Consider the following 19,852-nt stretch of genomic DNA (forward strand, 5'->3'; position numbering starts at 1 on the left):
GCAACACATAAAATTTACTAATGCAGAACAATTTTTAAATTAGGCTCAGCGTTGATGTATGTACTTTAGTTTCTATAGAAAATTTTTAAATTTTTTCCTTGTATACAAAAGAAGAAAACTTAATATATGAGATTGGAGAAAACATTATTTTTGCAATTTCGCTGGGTGGGAATGATATTAGTAATAGGAGTTATAGCAATATATATTTCTGCACTAAATTTGTGCAAATTAAGCATTCGCTTCATATAGTAAAACATTCATTATGGAATGAATGTTATTTGAAAACGTATTAAAAATAACAGACAGAAATAACATTTTATTCATTTCTGTTTTATAAACGAGTAGTTTTGATGAAGAATTATGCTTTGACACGAAAAGAGAATAAGAGTAAAAAATTGATTTGAAGCGTGTGTTCACCACTCACAGTGAGCACATTAAGTCACATGAAATTTTTATCAAATTTAGGTTTATTGCGGAAAAAGTATTTTACAAAAAATTCTGTCTTTAAACACGTCCTTCACGTCTTGTTTTCAAAACTAGTGCGTTGCACTGGATGTAAATCAATTGTTCAATTTCGTATTCTTCAATACATAGGTTCTCAAACTTTTGTTGTTATGGGGCCCGGGAAAAGGTTGACCAGTATTCACGAAGCCCCACAATAAATACAGAAAAAAACAAAAACATTGTTACTTATCAATTAATGCTCCAGAGTAAATTAAAATTACTATATTTAGGGAAACGAATGTATTTGCAGCTATGTATTTAAAAATATTCCGTATTCAGATTTAATAGAGAAACAAATAGCTCGCGGAGTTCGTATGTAGCACTTTGAGAACATATGCTTTAGTACATTCATGCTTTAAATATTTCTGGATATTTTTAAATTTACTAATGACACGGAAATGATATAATAATGTGAGAATTACATTCACTGAAGATCAGGGTTTGTTAATAATAACTACTTGTCTTATAACTACTTGAATCATCTTTAATTTCAGACGCGATAATACCCATTTTCTGTCGAAGCGGCCTAGATTGGATTGAAATATAAATGTGTATTGCAATATCAGTCTATACTTCTATAGTACCAAGATTATAATCGAGCCTTTGACAATTCATGTTAATACTTACATAAACTTCGAGAATATTAGACAGTCACTATATATACAATAACAAAAACGGAACGCACAAATATGTTCACGATGTATCGGTACCACGGTGTTGAATAATTAAAAAAATAATAACAAATTTCAAATTTAATACGGCCAGCTTATTTTATTTTGAAATTCATTGATCGTCGGCAATATGGTAAAATACCTAAAACTATTACTGATGTTGCGCAATCAATATTACTTCATTAATATTTGTCTCAATATTTAGGCTTTGGGATTTTTGATAGCTGTATAAGTTTTAAAGCCAAAATAATTTATATCTTCAACTATGAAAATATATACTGCTTTTAGAACAAAATCTATTCCTTTCATGAAACGCGATATATATAATTTAGAGCGCCATATCTTGAATCAAATGTAACTGTATTATTTCATTCAACTCCTCATTTTTTAAAGCATTTTAGCACGCAGCAGTAATATTAATTTAAAATCTCAACCAGATTCTTTAATCGTTTAATTAAATACGTTTAGCTGTTATTATTTGAATCAGCAATAACTTTAAAGGCTTACATTTTTGTCCTTGAGGTGCGACTCAATTGAAAATGAATTGAAAGCAGTATGGTTATACCCCGGTTAAACTCGAGCTCACATACGAGCTGGTGATTGAACATTTGTCTTCTGAATAGGCAATAGGCATCTCTGTAAAGCCTCCAGGCATAAGCGTACATCCGACATTTGAACAACTTGGTGAAGGTATATTATTATAATGAGAGATAGTTTGCAAAGCTAGTGTAGTAACAAAATGTACTAGGCCTACTGGTATTATTCCGCCTTGATGCATATTGGCCCATAATTCATTTATTGCTTGTTTCAGATTTCGAAAATAAATAAATAATGAGTAAGTTATTGTTTTTGTCCTTTCTGAATATGCTGCTACTGTATACCACAGATGCAAATTTATACCAAATGGAAAGGGGTGAGCATATCAAATTGAAATTTTTATGTAGTCTACTAGCAAATATGTTGACAAAGCAATTGATAACCACACGCTTACAGCAGATAACAATTGTTGTTTAGCATAGACGTTGAATGTGAAAATCGGTTGATTGTAGAGATGTTTTTTGATCATTTTTCTTCTCATTAGTTTTGGTAGAAATTATGCTGTATTGAAAAATATTTCTGTGCAATAGATGCCCAAACCAAAGAGTGAAAAAGACAGTTGCGAATTTGGTGGTCTTTTATAAACACAGACTATATAAAATCCAACAATAATTTTCCGATCAGTCAGACTGTTATCGATAAGTAATTTTTTGAACGTATAAGTATTTGTGTATGCACATTATGTTCTTGGTTCATCATTTCAAAATCAGCTGAACCGGTCTCTCCCTGCCACGATTGTATGCAATGATGAGGCTAGATAAGGTTGATTTTTGTGGTTATTCCAACTCGAAGCGTGCGAAATTTTTTGAAAGATGAGGATGTATCTGCTAATCCCTTTGCTTTGATTAACTGTACTTTGACACACTGCTATTCAATTTTCGTCGCCTTTACCTACAGCACTGGGCTGATTCAAGGCACAGAAACAGATAATACCATTTCCACTTAAAGGATTTTATTCACAATTTTCTGAGCAAAAAAGCAGTTTAATAACATCCTTTTCAATTGCTTTTTACTTTAATAACGGACTTATGAAATATCGATATAATATTTCTGTCGAATTTTACTTTCGAGTACTAAAATCAACGGATACAAGAGGTAAAATAATTTACATGCTTCACGTCATATAACCACGATTAGGTAGAACATAAGAACGTTCTGATAGCCCAAAAATACTAGTTAGTCTTCATTTCAAGGTTCAACTATAAAGTTGCAATGTCCTAATACGAACGATGATGTTGCGAACCCTGGGATGAATATGATTATTGGAAGACCCGGCAAAATGGTGAGATATTGTCGTCGAAAAATGTTTAAAGTGATTTTCCATATATATTTATATTAATTCACTAACTTGTTTCCTATTAAATCCACCAGCTTGTTATTCCCGAGTACGAGATGACCTATGTATTTCCCAGCCGCAGGCTACGCCGTGCAAATGTTTACCACTGAACACGAATTATCTGATAGTTGAAATGATATATTATTCTACAACAATCAAATTCATGTCACTACAACAACAATTTGAATAACGATGTATATATGTTTCAATGAAAATGTTGCTAAAATGTATAATATTATCTATTTCGATTACTGTGAATTTGATTAGTTATAATTATGGTTGTATAATCAAAATAAAATGAATATAAATATGATTATATCCAGTGGTGGGATTAATGCTAACCGGTTCGTACCGGTTCTATAAAACCGTCTCACGGAATTTTATGAGATCAGCGAACCGGTTAGCATTACTGGTTACTGTCAATTTTCAAACAGAATATGACTTCTGTGATGGAACCGGCTGACAAAAAATTGAATCCCACCACTGATTATATCTATGTTTTATCTCAGTAAATCAACTTTGTTTAGGGTCCACAAGGTCCACCAGGCCCACCTGGCATAAAAGAACCCGACTCTGTTCTAAGAAGGAAATACGAAGGTTAGATGCCAGTCGTGATAATCTACTAATTTATGCTAAGATTTACCTTTCATCGTTTTTTTTTAATTTCAGGAAGAATATCAGAATTGGAGACAAAGTTATCGAGTACGCGTAATGTTATAATTTGAGCACATTAATAGAAGTGCATCGTTTCTCGCGTTATTGGATAAATTAAGTACTTAGTACCACATTTTATAGTCAACGCTCGCGTACACAACAATATCAATTCAGCGCAGTCAAAGAGAATTTATTTTAAATGAAAAGTTTTGTGCTAGCAGTGTATGTATTGGTTTGATTTTTGTTTGTTGTTTTCAACAAGATTGGAATCATTTAAAAACCTTTTCTCATTTATATAGTTGCAATGTGTACTTTATTTTTTTGGACTATGACAAATGTTTGTACGCACGCGCCATACTTGATGAATCAGAAGTTAGTTCGAGTTTAGAACTCCTCAGAGCATATTCTCCTTCATAGATTTGTTAACCAGTATGACTGTTTTAACAGATCTGAATGCAATTGGAAAATTAGGATCTCACTCCAATCCAGCAACAAGTTGTTTGCAAATCAGACAAACGAATTCAGCTTCAAGCAATGGAATATACTACCTTGTCGATAGTGAGGTGCGTCAATATTATAGAACATAAAAACAAATAATAAAAACTTATACAATAGGGTTGAAATACCTAAACTTTATTTCAGCTTTCCATAATAGATTTGAACTATGGTACCCAAACAGATTTAAGTCTTCTCGTAATTTTAATGTTAGATTTTAGTTGTTGACCAAAACTTTAATATATTGTAGCAAAACGTGTTCTCGACATACTGTGATATGACAACAGATAGTGGTGGGTGGACTCTCATTGCATCTATCCATGAAAACAACATGAATGGAAGGTGCACAGCTGGGGATCGGTGGTCAAGTGAGCAAGGAAATAGCGCTGAACATCCGCACGGAGACGGATTTTGGGAAAACCGAGCCATTCATGGAAGTGCCTCATCGTCTAGCAGTGATGATTATAAAAGTGTTGGCTATTTCACTATGAAAGCAGAAGATATCATGATATGGCATGTTCCAAATGACACACCAATCTAGGTAAAAATGTTGGGAAAACCTTACTGAATTACCCGTTTGACTTAATTAAACTAAAATGCCTTATTATCTCCTACTTAATACTCTTCATTGAAGTAATCCATTTTGCACATTCATTAGATATTTCACATATATTTCTATAAGTTTTAGGATCCAATGACGAGGTATATAGAATATCTTAAACCAATTAGAAAGCATTTCAGTCACATTCCGTTACGGCGTTATACCCTACATTCAGGCTAATGCCCTTCGCGTTCATTCATCATTCTTTCTCATAAAAAAATACTGGAAGATATGGTTTGGTTGCGTTTCTTTAATAGCACTTTCTAATTGCAGTGCATTTCTGAAATACTTCACCCGATCAAAGTTCTTAACGACATATGGTGGAAATCTGCAGACTTTATACACTGGGTATTTCCCAATGAGGAGCAAAACATACAGAACAAACACGGACAATGGACCTGCGATTCCAGTTTACTGGGCTAGAGGAAGTGGTGACAAATTGGCGGCTTTTTTACCTTCCAACGCTCAGGCCGAGACAGATTCAGGTTATATTCAGGTGGGTCCAAAATAGACGTTGCTATGGCTCTACAAATTCCTTTGACCACAAACATGCAAAAATGATCACAAGAAAATATTAAATCCTAACAAAGCTGATTGAGACTTGATTGTTATAATAATGTTTCCTAATTCTGTTTGTTTACAGTTTCGAGCCATAAACAAAGAAAGAAACGCATTTGCACTGTGTCCAGGGGTGCGAATTAAAAGGGGAAAGTTTAACGTTGAACACGTGTGCATTGGTAGCACAAGCTACAACATGGGGGGGCATGGTGGAGAAGAAAGATATTGCGGTGATTATGCAGCAAAAGATTGGCCAAAGTGGACATCAAGCGACAAACTCATAAAATCTGTCGTTATGATATTCTACCGTTAGAATAAAGTAACATCCTGACAAAACTGAATGAAAACCATATGAAGTTTAAATAGCACATTTCTAATGTCGTCTTAAGTGAAAAACATTGTTTTAAAATGTTTCGCGTCGTTTATATTATTTACAATATGTACAAAAATATTGTGTATGTGGGAACTATATATATTATGTAATATATCGAGATATTAATTACAAATTGGCCTATTCCATCATGTAATTAAGTTGTGAAGAATTGATCATTTGTTTACACAACGTACACGTATTGTCCAAAAAACATTATACATATTATAAATCTATAATAGCGTTAAATTAGTCATTATTAGGGCTGGGAATTTCAGGGAAAACACTTTTGAAACACTTGTGAAATTAACCGGTCAACCTCAGCTAGTGCTGTAGGGAAAATAAATAGGAGAAAATCAGAGTCCAAAAAATTAAAATAAAACAATGTCAGTAGCAGGTATACGCTCATATTTTAAAATATTTCGCATGCTTAAAGTTGAAATAACAACGATAATCTTCTTTTAGTCGCATCATTGCATACAATTGTAAAATGATGAAAGACAGTATTAACTGTTTTTGAAATGATGAAGCAATCGCATAATGTGCATACACTAATTCTGTCACTTTTTGAACTTATTCTCTCAAACAATCACTGATAGATTACAGTCTGATGGATCGAAGAATTACAGCTACACTTTACACTGTTTGGGTATATAAAAGACTACGAATTTGCAACTGCCTCTTGCACTTCTTGGTTTTGGGATCTATTGAAGGGTAAAACTTTCCAGTGCAGCATATCACCAAAACCAATTAGAAAAGAAAATGATCCCAAAACATCTCTACAAATAACCAATATTCACAGTTAATGTCCATACTAAACAAACAATATTATTCTGCTGTAAGCGTGTAGTTAGTTATCAATTGCTTTATCGACACATTTTGCATCTGCAATATACAGAAGCAACATATTCAAAAATGACAAAAGCTTTAATCTTCTCATTATTTATTTATTTTAAAAATCTGAAACAAGCAACAAATGAACTATGGGGAATAAGTTGCATCTAGGTCTAGGCGCATCTATATCGGTAATACATTTTAATTGCGATACAAGCTTTACAATTTTCTATAATAAATTAAATATATTTTTAATTGAGTTATATTGATTGCACCTTAGAGGTAAAAACTGTAAGCATATAAAGTTATCGTTCATGCATATAATAACATATAAACGTATTAAACGATTCAAGACTCTGATTGGGATTTCAAATAGATATTAGTGTTGCATGCTGAAATGCTTATTAAAAATGTTGAACGTTGAAGAAAATAGTTTAGCAGCCATTTATTCAAGATATGACCGATTAGCACCGATACATCGTGAACATATTTGTGCCTTTTTATTGTACTACAGTAATATAAATTTTCTTTTTAACGTAAATTCTAACTAATATTTTGTAAATATTAACATGAAATGTCAAAAACTCGTATTTAATCATGGTATAAAATTATATTGCAATACGCATTTATGTTTCACTCCGAATTCGGCTACTTCGGCAGAAAATTGTTACTTTCGCTTCTTAAATTAATGATGATTCAAGTAGTCATGAACAAACGTCTATGTTCAGTAAATTCAATGCCTAGCTAGTCCATCTTACATTAGTATATCATTCCCGTGTTATTAGAAGGTTTTAAAATATTCGAAAATATTTAAATCAGAAATGTATTTGAGAATACTAAATTGAACAATTGATTTCCATCCAGCGTAATGCACTATTTATGAAAACAAGACGTGAAAGACGTGTTTAAAGACATGTTTTTTGTTAAAATACTTTTACCGCAATGAACCTAAACAGATGAAAAATATTATGTAACCTAATGTGCTGACTATGCCTGATGAACACTCAGTTCAAATTAATTTTTTTTTTATTCTCTTTTTGTGTCAAAGCTTATATATCTTTGTCAAAACTACTCGTTTAAAAAATAGAAATAAATAAAATATTCTATTATTTTAATACGTTTTCAAATAACATTCATTCCATAATAAATGTTTCACTATATGAAGCTATGCTAAACTTGCGCAAAATTTGTAAACATATACTGCCTATAATTCGCGTTATTAATATCATTCCTATCAAGCGAAATTACAAAATAGTGACCTCCCTAATATCATATATTATTTAGTTTTCATTTTGTATATCGGAGATTCAATTAACTATTTCCCAAAGAAAGGAACGGGCCATTAAAGTGCATACATCCAGGCCAAATTAAACACTGTTCAGCCTAAGTATGATGAAATTTATGTGTTGCTGGTGTTGTTAATTAACGAGCTTTCTTTCTTACTTTCTTTCTTACCTTATCCTACACATTGATTTTCCCCCTATGTACTTTCCAATCTTGCAAACGAGAACAAATTTGAATTCCAAATTTTTGCCACTACATTTTATTTAAACGTTTGCACTTCAAAAAAATGAATCACAGCTAAGTGGGTCAGTTTTGAATTGCAACAGTTTAAACCATTTTAACTTAACGATAGAATATCATGACAACAGATTTGATCATTTTTTCTGGTGATGACCATCTAGTGCTGAACCAATCTTTTGCTGCAAAATCACCACAATATTCTTCTTCACGATCATGACCGATATTTTTGCTTGTACTTCCGATGCATACATGTTCTACGTTGAACTTTTTTGGTTTGATACGAACACCAGGACAAAGTGCGAATGAACTTTGTTCGACGTTGACTGCACGAAACTGTAGATAGAATTAAAGGTTTCCATCAGATACAGAAATGAGAACCAATGATAAATAAATAAATGTATTTCTTCTTTTTACTAGTTATATGATCAGACAATAGCAGGCAAAATGTTTGACATGTTGCAATGGAATTGTTGAAGAATACTTCGAAATTACCATTTTCTACTCAGATATATTTATTTGTAACAAGTTTTTTGTTATGTACATGGAGAACTGTATATATATGTAACCAATTTTTGTATTGAATGTAAACATAATAATAAGAGTATAATAAACTATCTGTCTATAATTTACAACACATTTGAAAACGCGGTCTAATTACTTACCAGTTACCGAATTTTACTGACCTCTTCACTGATCGATTTTTTTAGTTTAATATTTTCACTTGCATAAAACAAACACAAAAAAATAGAATAACCTGTACATATCCAGGTTCGATTTCCAGTCTTGAATTGACAGGAGTGACTTCTAGCATTTCTGCATTACTACCTTTGTCCCAAGTTATGGGTATTGCTGGTCCATTATCTGTATCAAAGGCATATTGCTCGCTGCGCATCGGGAAGTGTTTTGAATAGAGAGTTTGAAGATTTCCGTCATATCCTTGTAAGAAACCATTACTCGTATGATACTTGAAAAATGCTCTGAAATTCAAGCCTATATTTTTGAATAATTTGGTAATGTTATTTAAATAAAAAATTTATTGACAAAGGCATGAAATTTAAAAAAAGTTGCCAAGAGGAGAATGAAAAATCAATATCTGGGAGTAGGAAAAAATGACAAGGCAGTAAATTGGTAACGCAGTTCCATGCCTTGTGCTACTGGTATTCAAGGCGCCTATTGTAGAACTACATGTTTGTATATATGCCATAACTTTTGCTTTTTCAATGGTTACTTGTTACTCTCTTTCCAGGTAACTTGAGTTTTTGAGTATTTCTGTGTTGACGCGTGAGATCATGCATTGAAAAAATCTGAATTATATATTTTAATAGTTACTCAGAATCAAAGTTTCCAACGGGTGTGTCATTTGGTGTATGCCATATCATAACGTCACGTGCATTCATTGCAAAGTATCCAGAATTTTTATAATCGTCACTGGTGGATGAAGACGCACTTCCATGAACAGCTCTGTTCTCCCAGAAGCCGTCACCGTGAGGATGTTGTGCACTATTTCCTTGTTCACTCGACCATCTATCGCCTGATGTGCATCTTCCCTTCATATTGTTTTCGTAAACAGAAGCAACGAGAGTCCACCCTCCACCACTAATATTCATGTCGCAATATGTTTGAAATACATTTCCCTGAAATTTTTTATAGTCCCAGTATGCATCCCATCTAAAGGTCTATTCTATGCTAAATGACAACAATATGCAGTTGAGGTCAATGATGCAAACATAAATAAATAAATATAGTAAACATTTCAAGGGTAAAATATCTTGTTTAGCTATTAATCTCTACTTGATGGTCACAAGAAATTTAAGAAAACAAGTACGAAATGAATATTTTACCTCCATATCCTTGATATAATAGAGACCATTTTCGGCGTTATCATTCGCTTGTTTTATGGCTTTGCAATTTTCCGCAGGATTTCCAACTTGTCCTAGTCCACCTAATTGCTCGCTTTGTGCTGAATATACAACTTACATGAGTTACGTTTATGAGTTACAGTGTTTCACTAATTTTATAATTATTGATAGATAAATGTTTTCCAACAGAAACTGAAAGCTTTTTATGAAAAGTGTTGCTGCTCTGGTCAACAAAATTGTTCCAAGATTATATTTTAGTCATTTTGATTGTTTGCAAAATGAATCAGCGCCCAAAAATTAAAATTCTGTTATCAATTCACATTATTTACAGTAAAATCACCAGGCTTGTCCATGGGACATATTTTTTGTCCCATTCTCATCCCATCCCATAGCAATTATGCCTGTCCCATCTCATCCCATGGGATTTCCATTGGAATAAAATTCAATAAAAATTGTTAAATTTGGGTTTAGCGTCCATTAAACAGGACTACATGTACGAATAGACATGCAAAACAGCAAAATTCACGGACTTTGTTAGCTTTAAACTTAGAACTACTATACATGTGTCCATCAGCCCCTTCACGAAGTATATTGTTAATGCTGAATATATTTTGCTCTTTATAACTAACAAGAGAGTTATGTTCAAATATATGAAAACGAAGTCCATAACGAAATGTTTTACCATCATTTCCCCGAAAATCATACGGTTTTCGCGTCCCATGGGATATACAAATGTGTGCTGTCCCATCCCATCCCATGGGACGTTTCTCATGGACAAGCCTGCAAATCACACAATACAACAAGAATGTTAAATACGCGATCATACGTATGAATGATAAGTTTGGACTGTTTGTTTTAAAAATGTTTCAGCAAATTTTTTATCGGATATAATGAAGATTGTTAAATTATTTTGATATCGTTTTTACTTATAACGATTCCGTTCTTTTTTTCAGTTCTCTCGAACTTAATATATATATATATATATATATAAATGATCTTGTTTATGGTCAAAGTCAAAAATTAGAAATAAACTCATCACATACCTGATAATTGAGTTTCCAACCCCAAAATTCGATCTAGATTTGAATAAATATGATTTTGTTACATTTTTTAATTTCGAAACTTGGCAGGATTCTTGGTTTTTTGTTTGACACGGAACAGGAGTTTTAGCAACTGCGCGTTTTTGCCAACTTTCTTTTTTAATATTTTGCTTATTTTGGTGTTGTCCGAACAACTTGTAAGCTATATTACGCTCTTAGTTAGGATATCCTTTTGGAATTTTATATATATAAGATTCTTTATAGTTCACCTTCATATCTTCTCCGTATTTCTGAATCTGGTTCTTTTGCACCAGGCGGTCCTGGTGGACCTTGTGGACCCTAAACGTCAAGTAATAAAGCTAAACTCAGAGGTTCAAATTAACTTGTTTGGGCTTGTGAATGTGTCATGAAGCACTGATGTAGGCAATCTTAATTTTGTCAAGATTTTTTACCCTTGTGAAACAATATAAAACATACCAACGGCAACAGACGGGGAGGACATAAGGTATGTTCGAACTGTCGTGGCATGTAAAATACACCATTCAGAGTATATAACTTGAAAATGATTATTACTAACAGCACTTTTATTAACAGAACTCTTTAGTACTACAACAATTCAAAAATTAAGTTTGCTGTCAATAAAGTTTTCACGCTTTCCGTTTTAAAAGTTTTAAAATTCTCACTCTTTTTCCCGGTTTTCCTGTAGATATGTTTACATGCGATATATTTGACTCGTATTCTAAATCATCTTGTTCGTCTCCGGGACAGACCAATTTCAAAGCAGATCCTAAAGATAAAATTGGACCAGGTCCTGGATATGCCAGAAACAAAAATATTAGCAATAGTAACGTTATTTGCTTATTTAGGTCAAGTGTGACTTTAATCATCAATAGCTCATAATTAATAATCATTCATAGCTTGAAGAATTTTTTTATACAATCCCATACCTCTCTCCATTTTGAACATCGATGACGTTGCATTTCCCAAAAGTAAAAAGAGTAAAATTATGAAACACAACTTCATTTTCGCAATAGCGAGCTTTGAGCTCAGAATTTCTTCGAAAACTATTAATTTTATTGTTTTAAATATGTTTGCACCTGAAATCATGTGAGACAATACTTATTGTGAACAGTTATTATACTTTGTTTTGTTACGAAAGCATACAAAATTGTATTGTATTGGCATTGGATATAATTTTCTGTTATTTTTAAACTTTATTCTTTCAATTTTATTTTAAATTGAATCGAATATCGCGTATAACCTTTTCATTTCATATAAACTAATTAGTTTTATAAGTTAAGACTATACTGTCCCATTTCTACCAGGCCGCTGTTATTGTTAAATATATATTTCAATATTATATTGAATTGCAATCCACTTCTTTGTAATAAATTCATCGGAATAGGAGACATTTTGCAGCACCATTACCCCTTTCCATAGTTTTCAGGAAAACATTTTAACTGATGCAGTGGTCACCAAACTTTTTTGACCCCAGATCAGGTATGACACAAACTGTGTTGAAACGGGCCGGACAAATATTTTTGTCAATGCAATACAATAAATTCACAAAAGTTGGGAAATCCATTCAATTTATTCAACAATATAAATTCTACATTTCCGAAGCCTTGAATATTAAATTCTATATCGTACGTACACAGCAACAGTTTCGCCACGAGTGCAAAATGAATTTGATTACTGCAATTAAACTACAACTCCTGAAAAGTAAAATGATGATTGACTTATTTGATTCATACTTAAATTTCCGAAACACAACCCAAAACTAACGAATAGCATTCAAAATCGAGAAAATGAGGTATTGTTCACAACCACGACTGAAAATTTGTCTGAGCGGATATGAAAAGACCCATTGTTACGTCACTCTTTGCATCTTGCTGATTGGCCAATGTTATGAAATAAACAAGAAAGTCGATGCTCAGGGAAACAAACCTTGGAAAAAAAATCCGATATCTTTCTGTGTTATTGCGGGCCAGATGAAATGAGGCCACGGGCTGGATCTGGCCCGCGGGACGTAGTTTGGTGACCCCTCAACTAATGGAACATAAGGCACTGCGTATAACATATTTTTTCAGTATTATATCAACAATTAGGTTATTAAGTCAAGTTATTAGGTTATTGATGATTTTTTGTAATGTAAGGATACCACGGACAAATCATACAATGTGTTTTTTATTACAAGGTTAAATGATGATGTCAAATCAAAGATGCAAAAACGTCAGATTAAAATAAATGATTGCCAACAATAGATGAAACTTGAATTCATTGAACTCATTTGGGAATATTGATGCACTTGATTTTATGGTGATACATTTTTGGATTACAATAAGCGAATGAGTATATTTTTCCATCTGTCTACACTCTACACTCAACACTACACTAAACTTATTATTGTAACTTTTTTAATGAAAAAAAAACCATAAACCGAACATGTAAAACTGCTCTTCTGATGACATTTCATGATTCGTCTCTAAATCATATAACGTTGCCCTCCTTAACACAAGATCCTCGCTACAATAATTACATACTTGACATTTTCTATGTCAATATTGAATAGAATAACTTATTCGAAACCTTGGAACACGAGACGAGCGTTTTGCATTAGGACTTCGCATCTAACAAAACGTCAAATTCGGCAAAACGTAATCTTATCTTAAGTGAAAGAACATTTGTTTGATTATTGAACAGACATTTTCATATCTTACCCACCTAATTGAATGGTTTCTTATTTTTTATTACCTATATATAGGGTTACCATATTTTTGTGACTTCAAATCGGGTCGCCTCGAAAGACAACGACCCATTAGCTGTGATTTTGTCACTTCACATTTTCCAATTTTACTACATAGGCCCATATTCCTACATTTAAAGCTGTCTGGGCTGTCTTTATTGACCATATTGTTATCGAAATTTCATGCGCTTATTCTCTGTCTAAATATCGGGTTTAGTTCGAAAAATAGGAAGGAATTGACGGTAACGATACCGGTACAAATAATTCGAATTTAGACTAATTAGTATTGGTTTCACATGCGATACGTCTGCCATCAATGGGAATCAGCGGGAAACGAACGCATTCACCTTCAGTAAGAAGACTAGCGTTGCGCTACACAGAAACAACAGTAACAAGAACATGTTTGTGTATTATGCTGGAAAAGCGGGACTTTTGGCTGACTTATCAGGACGGCGGGACAAAACGATGAAAAGCGGGACTGTCCCGCCTAAAGCGGGACGTATGGTAAGCCTACCTATATATAATAGGTTGAAAACTAAAAACTTCTAGTTGTTTGTCTCTAAGACATAAATTTTTAGTTTATTCAATACAATTTTTGAAACAGCTATTTTCAACTTTACGGCTCCTGTACTATATCCTGCTCTTTTGTTCTATGTCAGTTTTCTTTATTTTATAAAATAGATTTCTGTTCAAACGAATGACGATTAGTCAATTTCATTATGACTCCTTTAGTGATCTTTGGACACTCGGAGCAAAGTGAATAAAATCTACTCACACATTTCGGTAATCCTTTAGTGTTCTAGATGTACACAACTGCACTAATGTATCAAACACAATAAGATTACTGGATACTGCAATTTATGGTAATGATTGAAATGAAGAAAAAAACACACATGGTATTACCAAAAAATGTTGATACTATTACTGTTGATACTTGATAAGGAAATATTATGCAAGTGTTTATTTCTTGGTTTTCAATTTATGAACTATTCCAATTTAACGAGGATTTTCTTGTGATTTGGCCTGATATCCAAATTCGACCTCTACTCAAATTGTTTCAGTCTACTTCAGTTCTCTGATACATTTTGAAACTACTTTATGGGCATTAATTATTTCTTGGTACAATGAATGAGGAAGTCATTATTCATGAACGACGTCCTGTTGGTTCACTGCGCCATCGTCAGTTTCATAAATAGGATTATCACATGATCATTTCGACCAATGTACTTTCATTTACTGTATTCTGCACACGTATAGAAATCATGCCCAAATACTTTGTAACTGTACAACTAATCCTCCTCCCGTTGGCACGGCTTTTCACATCAAGTACTAGTTTAAATTTATTAATGGTATTGCAGTAATCGCAACAAAATATAAAACAGTATAAATGTCTTTAATTAAATGAATCTCATATACTTTCCAATCTTGCTAACAGGAACAAATTTTTCTTGTAATATATACACTTTATTTCAGTTTTTGTATTTTAAAACTGATTCACTGGTAGTTGTTGTTGAAATCACAACACAGGTAAATTTTCTCATCCTAACGATAGAATATCATGACAACTGATGTGATTATTTTTTCTGGTGCGGACCACCCTGATGAATGACTCCAATCCTTTGCTGCAAAATCACCGCAGTATTCTTCTTCGCGTGTATGGCCGATGTTATAGCTTGTACTTCCGATGCATACATGTTCTACGTTTCGCTTGTTTGGTTTGATACGAACACCCGGGCAAAGTGCAAACGCATTTCGCTCGTTGTTGACTGCTCGAAACTGCAAATACAATTTTATTTTTGTTTCGGAAATATATATTCGGACTTAGAAGATTAATCAAGAAAACCAAAATTATTATAAAGAAAATTTACTTTAAGTAAAAGTATTTCTTCTTCTTATGAATGACTGAATCAGGAATTTATTAATTGAAATATTTCAAATTAGTGGTACGGAATCTCTGGAGACAAATTTTATTGTTATGTGTTATATAATTAAATACAGAAATATGAGTTATGCGTCTTATTCCTGCGTCTAATATTTACTATAATAGAGCATATTTGTTGCATTAAATATAACTTGACACCGACAATTTATTACTACAACCATAGCAGCAATAGACAATATATCAATACATAAACAAACTATTTTCGCCTAACCCGCATGTCTAGCTTCAATTAAATTGGGAAAAGCTGCGTTAGTAATTTTGTTATTTAGTGAAAATAAATGAGGATAAGTAAATAACCTGTACATATCCAGACTCGGTTTCACCTCTTGAATTAATTGGAGTAAGTTCCACCATTTTGGCATTACTACCCTTGTCCCAAGTTATAGGTATTGATGGTCCATTGTCTTTATTAGCGGTATATTGTTTACTGCGCATCGGGTAGTGTTTTGAATAAAGAGTTTGAAGATTTCCGCCGTATCTTTGTAAGAAACCATTACTCGTATGATACTTGATAAATGCCCTGAAATTTAAATCCACGTTTTAGTATGAAGTTTATTGATATAATTTGGATGCAAATTATTACAAACATACTTTTAAAAGGCATGGATTTTAAAAGAATTGCTCACTGGAAAAAAACTTAAATAAATGGAATATGTTGGGGTAGTTAAATATTTACAATAACCTGACAGTGAAGTTTTCTGAACGTTACTTTTGATCTTTACTTCTGAACACGAGTTCTGATCATTTTTTAAAGAATTGAAATTTTCATTTTTTTTAATAATATTTTAATTTAATAGTAGTTACTCAGAATCAAAGCTTCCAACTGGCGTGTCATTTGGTGTATGCCATAACATAATGTCGCGTGCATTCATTGCAAAGTATCCAGAATTTTTATAATCGTCACTGGCGGATGAAGAAGCACTTCCATGAACAGCTCTATTCTCCCAAAAGCCGTCACCGTGTGGATGTTGTGCACTGTTTCCTTGTTCACTCGACCATCTATCGCCTGATGTGCATCTACCCTTCATATTGTTTTCGTCAACAGAAGCAACGAGAGTCCATCCTCCACCATTAATATCCATGTCGCAATATGTTTGAAATACATTTCCCTGAAAATTTTATTAGTCCCAGTATGCATCTCATCTGAAGGTCTATTTCGTGGGTGGGCAACCTTTTTCGGATCGCGTGCCAAAATATGCTGAAATTAACGACAAAATTCTTCCGCGTGCCGACCAAAATTAAAAACAATTCTATGCTATCTTCAAAGCAATGATGCACAATAATAAACCACTTCAACATGTACAGATAGATTCACTATTCGGGAAAATATCAGTCCGACAAATATATTTGATTACTTTTCTTATTCGATATCAGTAAGACTTCTGCTGATTCATTACCGCTGATAGAGATTTTACGTTGGGTTCATATTTTGTAACTTTCAGAGTAATACACGGACTACTGGTTTCATCAGTCAGGCTACTCCTATTACGAGACTTAATAAAGTTCATAACTGAGAACAGAGATTCACAAACATATGTAATATATTTCTTTGTAGCCATATGTCATGAAAAAACAAAAAGGGTTTAAATAAATAACGGATGGTTAAACGATAATAAATAAACAAACACCGAGTTTCTTCAGATAATTCATCAGAGTCTTGAAACTTTTTATCTGAAGGACAATGATCTCGTTTCCGAGGGCTCGCTCGCGTGCTGAATGAATGGGCTCGCGTGCCAAGTTCGGCACGAGTGCCAGGGGTTGCCCACCCCTGGTCTATTCTATGCTAAATGGCAACAATATGCAGTAGAGGTCAATGTTGCAAACATAAATAAATAAATATATAGTAAACACTTCAAAGTAAAAAAAAAATTGTTTAGCCATCAATTTCTACTTGATGGTCACAAGGAATTTTAGTTAATAAGTACAAAATGAATATTTTACCTCATTATCCCTGATATAATAGAGACCATTTTCGGCGTTATCATTTGCTAGCTTTATGGCTTTGCAACTTTCCGCAGGATTTCCAATTTGTCCTAATCCACCAATTTGATCATTTTGTGCTGCATATACAACGTACAGTATATCAGTTAAACTGTTTCGTTAAGTTTTATAACTTTCAACTGATAAATATTTGCCAAATAGAAACTGAAAGAAACTTTTCATAAAAAATAATGCTGCTGTGTAAAAAAAAATCGTTCCAAGATTCTGTTTTAGTCATTTTGATTGTTGGCAAATAGAATCAGTTCCCAGAAATCAAAACTGAATTGTGTGATCAATTCGCATCATTCACAGTCAACACAAAACACAACAATATTACATACGCGATCATACATATAAATGATAAGTTTGAACTGTTTGTTTTGAAAAAGTTTCAGCAATTTTTTTTTCGGATATAAATGATGATTATTGAATCATTTTAATATCGTTTTTACTTCTCCCGATTCCGTTCTCTTATTTCGTTCTCTCGAATTTATTACATATATGAAGATGTTTATAGTCAGAGTCAGAAATTACCAATAAACATATCACATACCTTTCAATTGAGTTTCCAACGCCAAAATTCGATCTAAATTTGAATAGATATTTGTTACCACATTTCTGCATTAAGAAACTTGGCACGATTCTTGGTTGTATGTTTTTAGCTGCTGCGCGTTTCTGGCAACTTTCTTTTTTAAAATTTGCCTATTTTGGTGTTGTCCGAACCTGTCAGCTATATTACGCTTCTAGTTAAAATTTACTTTTTGGAATTTTATATATATACAGATTTAATATAGTTCACCTTCATATCTTCTCCGTATTTCTGAATCTGGTTCTTTTGCACCAGGCGGTCCTGGTGGACCTTGTGGACCCTAGACGTCAAGTAATAAAGCTAAACTCAGAATAAGGCAAAGTGATTGAAGCTAACTTGTTTGGCCGTGTGAATATGATTATGTGTCACGAAGCAATGCTGTAGGGTGTAGTAGGCAGTCTTCACCTTGTCAAAATTTCCAATCAATATGACAATACTAATGACAATAGATTGGAAAGAACATAAGGTGTGCAAATTGTCGTGCCTTGTAAAACGCACCATGTTGAGTATTTAACGTAAAAGTTATTATTAACAACAGTACTTTTAGTAACAGAAATCTTTGATACTATTAACGATTCCAAAAACGGTTGCTGTCAATACAGTTTCCAGTTTCCGAGTTTTATATTTGAAATATGTTTAACACAAGTTTCTAAAATTCATACTCTTTTCCCCGGTTTTCCTCTAGATATGTTTACATGCGATATATTTGACTCGTATTCTAAATCATCTTGTTCGTCGCCGGGACAGACCAATTTCAAAGCAGATCCTAAATATAAAATTGGATCAGGTGTTGGACATGTCAAAAACAAAAATATTAGCAATAGTAACGTTATTTGCATGTTTAGGGTAGATGTGACTTCAATCACCAATAGCTCATAATCAATATTTCTTCATAGCTTGGAGAAAATTTTCATACAATCCCATACCTCTCTCCATTTTGAACATTGATGACGATGCATTTCCCAAAAGAAAAAAGAGTAAAATTATTGAACACAACTTCATTCTTGTAACAGCGAGCTTTGTGCCCAGAACTTCTTCAAAATATTATTGATTTTATTGTTTTAAATACGTTTGCACCTGAAATCATGTGAGACATTACTTATTGTGAACTGTTATTATACTTTGTTTTGTTACGAAATCTTACAAAATATGAGAAAATTATAAAACTGATTTAGTTTGGCATTTTTTGTCATTGGAAAATTTTATAGTTTCAATCTTTTGGAATCGAATATTTTTTATAACCTTTCTATTTCATATACTAATTAGCTTGTTAATACTACTCTCCTATCAATACCATGCTTTTGTTATCGTTAAATAAATATCTCGATACTATTGGATTAAATTTCAATCGACTTCTTTGTAATAAATTGATCGAAATAGGAGGCATGTTGAAGCATCACTACCCCGTTCCATAGTTTTCAAGACAATATTTGAACCTAGAATATCGGTCGGAGACCGAAGACTTATCGATCGGAAGTTAGGGGATCCCAAAAATGTGGTTCCGATTCATCCCCTCTTACTCCATAGCGACACCGTGTGTCCCATCACTAAT

At 32.9% G+C, this 19,852-nt stretch overlaps 3 protein-coding genes across 3 annotated transcripts; 1 reads left to right on the forward strand and 2 right to left on the reverse strand.

Moving 5' to 3' along the window:
* Positions 1-1,984: 1,984 nt before the first annotated feature.
* Positions 1,985-6,056, forward strand: LOC120335885 (intelectin-1-like). Its single transcript, XM_078120015.1, has 8 exons — positions 1,985-2,088; positions 2,966-3,054; positions 3,636-3,705; positions 3,778-3,810; positions 4,210-4,325; positions 4,508-4,794; positions 5,132-5,354; positions 5,502-6,056. Exons 1-8 carry the CDS (start codon positions 2,007-2,009, stop codon positions 5,727-5,729), a joined length of 1,128 nt encoding a protein of 375 aa, XP_077976141.1. The 5' UTR covers positions 1,985-2,006; the 3' UTR covers positions 5,730-6,056.
* A 2,072-nt stretch (positions 6,057-8,128) lies between these two features.
* Positions 8,129-12,139, reverse strand: LOC120335883 (intelectin-1a-like). The gene is made up of 8 exons (XM_039403504.2): positions 11,991-12,139; positions 11,727-11,830; positions 11,313-11,382; positions 11,047-11,079; positions 9,986-10,104; positions 9,474-9,778; positions 8,899-9,121; positions 8,129-8,477 (listed from the first exon to the last, which is right to left on the reverse strand). The coding sequence occupies exons 1-8, from the start codon at positions 12,064-12,066 to the stop codon at positions 8,247-8,249; spliced, it is 1,161 nt and encodes a 386-aa protein (XP_039259438.2). The 5' UTR covers positions 12,067-12,139; the 3' UTR covers positions 8,129-8,246.
* A 2,963-nt stretch (positions 12,140-15,102) lies between these two features.
* On the reverse strand, positions 15,103-19,376 carry LOC120335884 (intelectin-1-like). Its single transcript, XM_039403505.2, has 8 exons — positions 19,227-19,376; positions 18,963-19,066; positions 18,511-18,580; positions 18,265-18,297; positions 17,673-17,791; positions 16,536-16,840; positions 16,029-16,251; positions 15,103-15,565 (listed from the first exon to the last, which is right to left on the reverse strand). The coding sequence occupies exons 1-8, from the start codon at positions 19,300-19,302 to the stop codon at positions 15,332-15,334; spliced, it is 1,164 nt and encodes a 387-aa protein (XP_039259439.2). The 5' UTR covers positions 19,303-19,376; the 3' UTR covers positions 15,103-15,331.
* Positions 19,377-19,852: the final 476 nt, after the last annotated feature.

This window comes from Styela clava, chromosome 2 (assembly GCF_964204865.1).
Source record: "Styela clava chromosome 2, kaStyClav1.hap1.2, whole genome shotgun sequence".
NCBI classification, from domain to species: domain Eukaryota; kingdom Metazoa; phylum Chordata; class Ascidiacea; order Stolidobranchia; family Styelidae; genus Styela; species Styela clava.